This window comes from Anguilla rostrata, chromosome 17 (genome assembly GCF_018555375.3).
Source record: "Anguilla rostrata isolate EN2019 chromosome 17, ASM1855537v3, whole genome shotgun sequence".
Lineage (NCBI taxonomy): Eukaryota > Metazoa > Chordata > Actinopteri > Anguilliformes > Anguillidae > Anguilla > Anguilla rostrata.
This window is the reverse complement of record NC_057949.1, coordinates 17521526-17531816: the sequence shown is the minus strand read 5'-3', so window position 1 is coordinate 17531816 and position 10291 is coordinate 17521526. Positions and strand designations below refer to the sequence as shown.

Below are 10291 nucleotides of genomic sequence, written 5' to 3'. Positions count from 1 at the left end.
GAATACAAATAAAACGTATTTTTATTTAATTCCAAATTTTTAAAATTCAATTTACCTGATTCATTGAACAGCTGTTGCAATACAGAATCTACATCAGCAGTGTCTTGCTAATGGGAATTTTTAATTGTTGCTTGGAGAACAGATCCGAGTTTCTTCAGGGTGCTGAAACTGGTTAAGCAGAGTGGAAATTAATTATCAGCGTCATCTTTGATCTAACATCATAAAACAAAGCGCTGCCATTCATATTGTTGTAACCTTCAATTACCTTGACATTAAACGTGATTAATAACTCAATGTCCCAGAATGCTGTTCTGGCGGTATTTCCTGTACCGCTGTCGGGATTGTTATGTGTCAGGCAGTCTGTGAATTGGTAAGATGGCGGCCGCGGCGGTGGTCGAGTTTCAGAGAGCGCAGTCTCTCCTCAGCACGGACCGTAACGCGTCTATCGATATTTTACATTCAATAGGTAAGTCTCTACGGTGCGGGCTATTATCAGGTGAGTTGGACTCAAGGGCTCGGTGAGCTTGCTTGCCCTGGGTCCCTGTAGTCTCCAGTGTTTAGCAGTTCGTCTGCGTGAGCCGGTTCGGTTGCTGCTGACTCACCGTGGGAACGTGTGGTAGGCCGGGAATGGGAAATCCCGAGCGTCTAAAGTTCTCTTTGTCTCGTATATTTGATTTTTCACAATGAACATCATATTGAATTGCGACATTGTGCAATTATGCGTTTTCTAATTCAGATCCGTGTAAAATGTAAGCCATTAGCTATATAGTAACTAACAAGGGCAGCTAGCTAGCTTGCTAACTAGCTTTGCTAAGTTAGCTTTTTGCCATTTCATTGACTCGAGCAACCTAGTCAGTGCCAGTGTGTGCAAACCAACAGCCAGTCCGATATAGACAAGTTGCTGAATTTTCTTCTGCCTAGCTGATAGAATACTTTTAGTTGGGTTAAGAGCCTGGCAAGCTAAACGTGTATTCGCTAGTACTAGTAGGCTAGCTCCTTGGCGAATTGACTGTAGTGCAAAAAAACTTTAGAAAACTCAAACTGTTAGAGATGTCAGTACTAGATGGATGTTTAAAATAAATAGCCAAGTTTCCCAGTCAACGAGCTTTATATGCTAGTTACCGAAAACATGTTACTTCAGTTACCTAGTTAAGTGACTGATTACCTAGCTATTTAGTAGCAGCATGGGATGTCCTTGCCTGACTCGCAGTTTCCGTCACACCAGCCTACAATTGATCGAGTGAACTCACTTATTTCTTGCTTGCTACCATCGTTCGTATGAGAATTAAGTCATATAACTTAGACCAGTTATTGAAAACCTGGAAATTTACAGAGTAAGTCTTCAAAATGTCCGGCTACTTTTGTTTACACGTAACTGCTAGCGAGCTCACTCAGCACTACATTCAATAGTTTGTCGCTTGCAAGTCAGATTAATAAGTAGGTAAGTATTAGCTTTTCATTTAATAGACGATTGTAGTGTCACCATATAACAATTGCTAGCTGACCAAAATACCAGGTGTAGAACTTGTAGTTTCTTCAGAGTCTGAAAAGAAACCGTGCATTAGTTGATGGAAATCAGAACGCACGTAGACAGTGTATTCGCTTGTTGGGCAATTGATGATTACATAAAACTTATATTAACCATTTAACTATTGCTAGTTACTGTTGTGAAGTGTAGAACAACGTAAAATCAGACCAGCTGGTTTGCCAGTTCCTCTAACTGATGTGATGAGCCAGTGTTCCTGAAAGTAGAAGCAAATGAGAAAATGAGTCATGAAGCTGCTTGTCTCAAATATGGGGGTGTATTATCAGCGTATCAGATGTGCGTCTCTGTTAGTAGCAACGTATCAGATTGTAGCAGCGGGTTTGCCGCTACAGGTGTCCCACGCTGCGGTTATTTTTGTGTCGTGTTGATGGGTGAATTGCTTGTGAAAGAGATGTTCTATTGCGTTGCATCATTCGCGTTGCATATGACCAGTTTGGACTTGAAGGTGTAAACAGGGAAACTTGATGACACAGTGTACTGATACCAGTTACATAAGTTCATTGTTAAAATCCCACTTTGATGTGGTTTCCTTGTTTGTTTTCCTATGTGTCCCAACACAAATGGCTGAGGCTGTTAAAAATGCTCCTCTGGAAAGGCTACTATTGTACTGGTGTTAGTGATGCCACAAAACAAAAGGAGCTGACTGTACTGTAACACTGTGGTTATTTGTGGTGCTGTGGTTTTGTTGTCTTGTCTGTTCTCTGGCTAATTATCAGTAATCTGAATTAAGGACAGGATCTTCCAGAACCTTAATTATAGGCGTTCCCTCAGTCCAGTGATTTGATCTTCAGGGTTTTTTATAAACACTTTAAAGGATGACGTGATTTTTTTTTTGTGCCTTGGTAAAAAAAGACCTTGTACACGGTAGAATTTCTTAAAGCATGGACACACTTCAGTTACAGTTGATTTTTTGAGTGTCTGTGAATTGTTGTTAGGCGTCCCTGCATGCATTATAGAAAACTCATGGTGGCACTGCATAGGAGACTACAGAGGTCAATCTAGTGTGTCAGTGTGTGTGTCTCTCTGTGTCTGTGAGTGTGTCTGCATGCGTGCGTGCATGTGTGAGAGAGTCTGCCATGTAGGTGGTGAAGGCGGGCCTCTTCTTGTTGTTAATGCTGGGCCTCTTGTCCCCACAGTGAAGCGGGATGTGCAGGAGAGCGATGAAGAGGCGGTGCGGGTCAAAGAGCAGAGCATCCTGGAGCTGGGGGGCCTGCTCGCTAAGACCGGCCAAGCGGCAGGTAAGACCCAACACCCTGCCGCTCCCCATGAGCACGTCTATGAACGGCGTTTGGGGGGGTAGAAGCGCGTGACTCCCCGTGGGGACCCCCATCACAAGTTAAAGAGGGTTATATTTCAAAAAAAAAAAATTATGTTTTCAAATATAATCAAATCTGTATATAGCCTAGTCATTGCATTCATGTCTGGCCCAGGACCCCCCACAGTACCTTAGAGGCCCTCCTGTTGAAAACTCAGGTCTTAGGATCTTAATTGCCATTGCCTGGCATTGCCAAGTGCTAATAGATGGCCATTAGCTTTGGGAGAAAGGTTGATGTGTCTCAGAATGAAGCCCTGGTGGTGACGGGCCTGCCGTGCCTCTCGCGCAGAGCTGGGCGGCCTGCTGAAGTACGTGCGGCCGTTCCTGAACTCCATCAGCAAGGCCAAGGCGGCGCGGCTGGTGCGCTCGCTGCTGGACCTCTTCCTGGACATGGAGGCGGCCACCGGCCAGGAGGTGGAGCTCTGCCTGGAGTGCATCGAGTGGGCCAAGGCTGAGAAGAGGACCTTCCTGCGCCAGGCCTTGGAGGTAATGTGGGCTCCTTGTCAGCTTTGTTGGACATGGTGGGCACCTTCCCCTTTCAATAGCATGGTGGGCCCCCCATTCATTAGCAAGATAGGCTCCTCCCACTTCATTAGCATGCAAGGGCCTTCCCCATTTCTTAGCATATCAGGCTCCGCCCCCTTCATTAGACATTTTTGGCTCCTCTCCCCTTCATTAGAAATGGTGGGCTCCTGCCCCCTTCATTAGACATGGTAGGCTCCTCCCCTTTTCATTAGACATGGTGGGCTACCCCCACCCCCCTTTATTAGAAATGGTGGGCTCCTGCCCCCTTCATTAGACATGGTAGGCTCCTCCCCTTTTCATTAGACATGGTGAGACAGCTGTGTACAGAGTGTATTCCTGGTTTTGAGAGCCTGAGTGGATGGCTGTCCTGTTGTAATTCAGAATTGCAGCACACAGCATGAGTGGTCAGTGTGATGGTTCTCATCTTCTTTTTCAAATGTCCTGTCTTGCCAAAATTCTACATACAGATTTCTGAAAATTTGTTGGGAATCTAGTCAAAAATGCTGGAGGCAGAGGGCACCAATGACTGTCGCCAGCACTGTAGTAATGCATCATTGTCCTCACATCATTATGAATATGTGAATTTGGGATGGGAAGTGGAGCTGGAGTCATTAGATGCTGCAGAAATGGTTATATAATATTCTCCAGTCTAACTGCTGCTTATGGAATGAACCCTGCTGGACCAAACAGCATTTCTGAAACGCCTTTTGTGGCTGGGAATCCCATGGAGGACGCTGGCCCAAGCATCACCCAGGCAGGTTCCAAATGACAGGGATTCCTCTGCTTTCTCCAGCGACAGCGAAGCTGCTTGCTCATTAGCTGCCTGCTGTGCCTGGGGCATTGTCCCCTGCACGATGACAGCACGTTATTCACCACCGTTTCAAATCGACAAAGGATGTTGCAGCGGAGATTTAAACTGGAATATTATGATGTGTCTGTTTGTGCAGTGCACAAGAATTGATTTAGAAGGGACTGTTCTTGATACATTGTTTTTAGAATGTTTTTTTTTCCCCAAGTTGACACAACAGTGGCATTGAGAACACGTAGTAGCCAGAGCCTTATGTCATAACATTCCATGTTGTGGTATAGGTCCTTATTTTTGTAACAGGCGATACTGTTTTGTGTTGAATAGAATATAAATGCGTGTTTTTCCCATACATGTGTGCTGCACCGGGGCATTTAAACATAATGCCAAAACTGAGATTTTTATGTGCAGTAGTGTCAGAGATATGAGCCAGTAGTTGTTGGAATGACCCTGCCATCTTTCTGTCCTTTCTTCTCGCAGGCCCGCTTGGTCTCCCTGTATTTAGACACCAAGAGATACCAGGAGGCGTTGCTGCTTGGTGAGTTACAGCCCCGGGAGGAGGTTCTGGTTCTGGGACCGACAAGGTAGAAACAGTCAAGCTGCTTTAGATTTATTATCTTTTTAAACTAGCTTAAATGGAGCATCAGTGTTTAGGAGTAGTCAAGACCAAGTCACGTCAGAAATCACATTACTTTACTACAGCAAGACTGGCCACGACTATTCAGTGTCTTGCGTTGAAAGGGTCATTCAGGTAAGAGATTATCCCGATGATCATTCTTATGTTTGACGTGGTCTTTTACTCCCCTGCCTGGCCACCTACAGGCTCTCAGCTCCTGCAGGAGCTGAAGAAGATGGACGACAAGGCGCTGCTGGTGGAGGTGCAGCTGCTGGAGAGCAAGACCTACCACGCGCTCAGCAACCTCCCCAAAGCCCGCGCCGCCCTCACGTCAGCCAGGACCACGGCTAATGCCATCTACTGCCCGCCCAAGCTGCAGGCCGCGCTGGACATGCAGTCAGGTGAGCCCCCAGGCTGTGGCCTACCCTGCCCGGCCTTTCTGTCAGCTCCACCTGACAACCAGCGACTGCACATAGAGTTAGCGCATAGCACCTCTGTGTGCCCACATTGCGATGAAAATGCAAAGGACTATTGCCTTATAGGCAGTGGAAAGTGTCAGGGGGTACTGGTCAGGGTTTTCTTAGGTGGTTATTAAGGTGGCCGAAGGGATTTTCTGCCTGGATTCACCGGAGTCTGGGCCCCTGGACAGGCAGTTTCATCCTGATCCTACAAAGGGTGCTGAAGGCTGCTTATTGTTAATCAGGCAAAACATTTGTTCTATATACACCTGTATGCTACATATTTGCAACAGCGTACAGGAAGAGGGAATCATTTGGTACATTAAACACATAAAACATTAAACTAAATGCAGACATGTACAGCGCTGGATGTAGTTGCTCCATTTCGTCTGTGTGTTTTCCAGGACTGCAGGCGATGTTTGCGCTGCATTGAATTGATATGTACTAAATGCTAATGCTATTTATATGCTATACGCTAATGCTATAGATATATATGCTAACGTGATAATCTTCTGCTCTATGCAGCACCTTGCCATTCTGCTCACTGCACTCGAGAGCATGTCAGTGAAGCTGTATAATGAATCATTTAATTCAGTATGGTTAGTGTGGCTTGTGAAATAGGCTTGTAAAATTGCTGGTGTGGCTTGTAAAATTGATACCGACCATAAAGGGACTTTATCATTTGTTCCCGGTCCCTTTGCTGGGCAGGCATCATCCATGCGGCAGAGGAGAAGGACTGGAAGACGGCGTACTCTTACTTCTACGAGGCGTTCGAGGGATACGACTCTATCGACAGCCCCCGAGCAGTCACGGCGCTCAAATACATGCTCTTGTGCAAGATCATGCTCAACTTGTGAGTGGCGAAGAGCTGCGTCTTCACCTTCACATTTCCACTGCTGGTATTGTTGCAAAGATGGTGGTCAGTTTGCAAAGATATTTACAAATACATGCTCAACGGTATTTTGACATTTCAGTTATGAGTGTGAGTGATACATTCTTTGGCAAGATCACATTGAGAAACCACATGCCAGGATGCTACATTCATGTCCAGAGGTTGACATATGGACCGTTTTCATATCTATTCTACATTGACCTTTGTCTTAATCTCAGTTATTGTCTAACAGACACGTACGTATTGTTTAAATCAGAGCTTTTAAGCTTTAGTTGGCATCTAATCCCCTCCTCTTAGGACAAATTGCTTTCTCTTATTTTGGCCTTAAGGTTGTAAATCTGTAAACCTCGTGCTTGCTTTACTTCTCAGGCAAGCAAGTCCAGCCAAATTATTAATGTACAATTTATTCAGTCCCACCTCATGAATATTCACCCCCTGCCCTACTGAACCTGCAGGCCACCTCGTTTAGATCATTAAACAGGATGGAGTTCTGAGTGGAAGCGCTGCGTAGTTTCAGCAGGTATCTGCTGCAGTGTGCTCAGCCAGTGACACTGATGTTGAGTCTGAGTGCACGGGTTGTGAGCTGTGCGCTGACTGCTGCCTGTCTGTTCCCTGCAGGCCGGAAGACGTACAGGCTCTGATCAGTGGAAAGCTGGCTCTGCGGTATGCGGGACGGCAGGTACGCACGCTTCCCCAGACTCTGTTGAAACGTAACAGTGTTGTATAAGTTCCTTTGGAGTTGCTTGAAGTGTATGTTCTCGGTTTAGACTGCAGTGCTCACAAATGCCCTTACGGCAGCCATTGTAAACTATGCTTGTTGTCAGAATCTTCTGGATAGGAAGCATCCTTCATTGTAAATTGCACATAAACACTGTCCCGGGCCAATTGAAATGCACTAAAACTCAAATGCCAAAAAAGGAAAGTGAGCAGAATGTGAAGTGCCCATTTAATAGTGCCAGTTGGTGGCACCCGCCATGAGGCCAGGCCACAGTCTGTGAGGCTGGAATAGAAGACCTCCTCCTTTTAGCTCCGTATCCTGTCAGAAGGAAGTGTTTTTGTGTCAGCACGCTGGGTAGCGTTTGTGTGATTTCTCCATCTCCCCTCTCCACAGACAGATGCACTGAAATGCGTAGCACAAGCCAGTAAGAACAGGTCGCTGGCAGACTTTGAAAAGGTGAGTCACACCCAGCGCACACGCACGCTTGCAGGTACCTTTGCCATCAGGGCAGCAGCGTTATTCTTCAGAGTGGAATATTAGTTAGGTCGTACTGTATTAATCCCAGTCGGGGGATGAAATGTGCTTGTCGCCTTGGCCCTGATGCACAGTACACGACTGCAGTTCTGTAAGGTGATGCTCAGTGGAGTCTGTGTGCGTCACCTTACAGCACTGTTTGTGTGCCGTGCACGTTACATCACTCCTCCCTGTAACCCCTCCCCCACATCACATCACTCCTATTTACTTCATTTCATAACCCCTCCCCCCTCATTACATAACTCCTCCCCCTAACCCCGTGTCCCCCTCCCCCACTTCACAGGCACTGACAGAGTACAGAGCAGAGCTGAGGGACGACCCCATCATCAGCACCCACCTGACCAAGCTCTACGACAACCTGCTAGAACAGAACCTCATCCGCGTCATTGAGCCCTTCTCGAGAGTGCAGGTAGGGGGTGCTCACGTCCCGCGCGTCTGCTCTCTGCGTCATCCCTGAGTGGCCGTTTTTTCTCCTAACCTCATTCCTTTTCCGTTTTCTTTTGTTTTCCCAGATAGAACACATATCAACGCTCATCAAGCTCTCAAAGGTGCGATCCTGGCCTGGTCCACACTCAGTTTTGAACTGCACTGTTTCTGGGTTTGGGAAAGTGGTTTTGGTGTTGTAGGGCCTGGATGTGAATTTGGTTAGAAATAGCTGGTGTTTACCATGACTGGACTGTGTGTTTGCTCTCTTGCAGGGAGATGTTGAGAGGAAATTATCACAGATGATTCTCGACAAGAAGTTTCACGGTGAATCAAATTTGCCATTATTTTTCTATTAGCCGTTTCGTTTTCCTGTTGTATTGAAACCTGTAATTCTGTTATCACACCTCTCCCCTCTTCAGCCTCTTAGAATGGCCAATTCCCTTTTCTGTCCATTCCAAATTACCCATTACTCCTTGTATAGGTATTTTGTGTGTCGTTTGGTACTTTGTTTTAGGATCACAGTTCTTCCTGATTGGCTGTTGCAAGCCTGAGACCTCTTCTCTGCCCACTGTAGGTATATTGGACCAGGGGGAAGGGGTCCTGATCATTTTCGATGAGCCCCCTGTAGATAAGACATACGAAGCAGCCCTGGAAACCATTCAGAACATGAGCAAAGTTGTGGACTCGCTCTACAACAAAGCCAAGAAGCTAACATAGGTAAGCTAACATAGGTGAGCGACCTGCCTGGCAGGCTTGTCCTCAGCTCTGTGCTGGTCATAGACTACAGTCAGGTACACTTTCAACTCCATAGCTGGGTAGGTTACTTTGGACTGACTGCCCTAAAAAGCCCTATCTTATTGTTTAAGTACTGTTAATGAACACATTTCTTTGTTTTAATAGCCCTACAGTAAGATTTGCCAATATACGTACTTGGTTAGCTGAATTGTGGGTTGCACGGCTGGGTCAGCAGTGTGTTTTCAGGGTACTTCCTTTGCCGAAATGGGGGTGATGATGCCAAACTGTCCTTCTGTGTATCGTCCACAGAACTCAAGACTGCAGCACAATGGAGAATGTGTGTGATCGGCGTGTGGAACATTTGGGGGGAAGGGGGAGGGGGGGACCTGAAAGAAGATTAAATGAAGAAAAAAAAAAGATAGAAAAACCCATAAACTGCAGTGGGATTCGTGGCCCCTTCCACTTTCACCCGGAAAGTTTTTAACGTCTCCCTTAACGGACGAAATTTCATTACATTATCATCACAATTTTGTTTCGCCTTTTTTTTTCTTCTCGTTTCTTTTACAGGTTTGTGTGCAAACACTCAGCGGCCTCAGCTGGCCATCAGGGAATACTGTAAAATAACAAAGAACATATACATTATAAATACATATATATATATATATGAATATAAATTTCTTGCGGAATTAAATGGGTCGGTTTACACTGCCCAAAGAGTCTAGTTTTGCCAGCCCTTGGTGCAATGTTGTCCGTTTGCCCTGAAAATCAGAAAATCTGGAGAAGCAATGTTCCTTCCGGAAGATCCCTCAGATGAGAGTGTACCTCCTTCCTCATCCCCCACTATTTTTTTTTATTTTTAGTATATTTTTTTTTTTAAACCTCCCAACCAAAAGCTCACTGACTGCTCCGTTCCTTCAGGGCTGATGGTGAAGATCGGAAAGTGTTAAGGGAAAAACCCTGGTAGGTCAGTGTGGTCACCTGATAACGCACGCTGTTCCTTCCTGTCATGTCATTTCCTGTTTGTACATACCATTGCCAAGCATCCCTTGTCTACCCCTCATGCTGTCGTCTTTTTTATAACGATAAACGGAATAAAGTAACGGAAAGCCCTGTCCAAAGAGTGCTTTTGTAAAGGATGCCAAACTGCGATAAAAACTGAATTGGCTAAAAGTATTTTTTTTTTTCCCTCCTTCAGTACAATCAATAAAAAAAAGTCTTATTATACAGTCTGAGAATCCCCAATGATGCTCTGGTTGTCTCGCTCCATTTGGAAGGGGTTAAGTTTTGGGTACACAGGAATAGGTGTCCAAAAAATCTACAGTACATACCTTATACCTCTGATTGGTCATTCTGACTGGTCTGTCAAAATGATCCTCAGGTTGCTGTTGTAGTCCTTGTGTGCAGATGGAGATGTTCTCAGAGGTACTATTAATCACCATCTGAGTGAACCTGAACACCCTGTCAATGGATGCTTTTAAAAAAAGAATAATCCTTATACATTATTTCTTATTTAAAGGTATTTTGGGGAATATCATGGGGGATGTATAACAGAAGTAACTGGAGCTGGCTTTGGCTTAATGGGCATTTTGAGGGGTGGCTATGGTTCAGATTAGAACAGAACTTTAAATGCTCTCATGACACTAGAATGTATGGAGTTATTTGCAATTGCGATGCTTTTTTTGGGTCACACACTACATTGACAAGGTGAGAATTGGTAGTCA

General features: G+C 45.4%; 1 protein-coding gene across 1 annotated transcript; it reads left to right on the top strand.

The window, feature by feature from the left end:
* Positions 1-307: 307 nt before the first annotated feature.
* On the top strand, positions 308-9682 carry LOC135243383 (26S proteasome non-ATPase regulatory subunit 11A). The gene is made up of 13 exons (XM_064315170.1): positions 308-466; positions 2683-2784; positions 3151-3347; positions 4672-4729; positions 5014-5208; positions 5974-6118; positions 6776-6836; positions 7269-7331; positions 7693-7818; positions 7922-7957; positions 8108-8159; positions 8410-8552; positions 8880-9682. Exons 1-12 carry the CDS (start codon positions 376-378, stop codon positions 8550-8552), a joined length of 1269 nt encoding a protein of 422 aa, XP_064171240.1. The 5' UTR covers positions 308-375; the 3' UTR covers positions 8880-9682.
* The last annotated feature ends 609 nt before the right edge of the window (positions 9683-10291 follow it).

Bases quoted from the DNA above. Each gene is read 5' to 3' on its own strand.
- LOC135243383 (XM_064315170.1), top strand. From the start codon at position 376: ATGGCGGCCGCGGCGGTGGTCGAGTTTCAGAGAGCGCAGTCTCTCCTC. The intron at 3,348-4,671 runs GTAATGTGGGCT...TTCTTCTCGCAG, and splicing joins TCCTGCGCCAGGCCTTGGAG to GCCCGCTTGGTCTCCCTGTA. The intron at 7,958-8,107 runs GTGCGATCCTGG...GCTCTCTTGCAG, and splicing joins CGCTCATCAAGCTCTCAAAG to GGAGATGTTGAGAGGAAATT.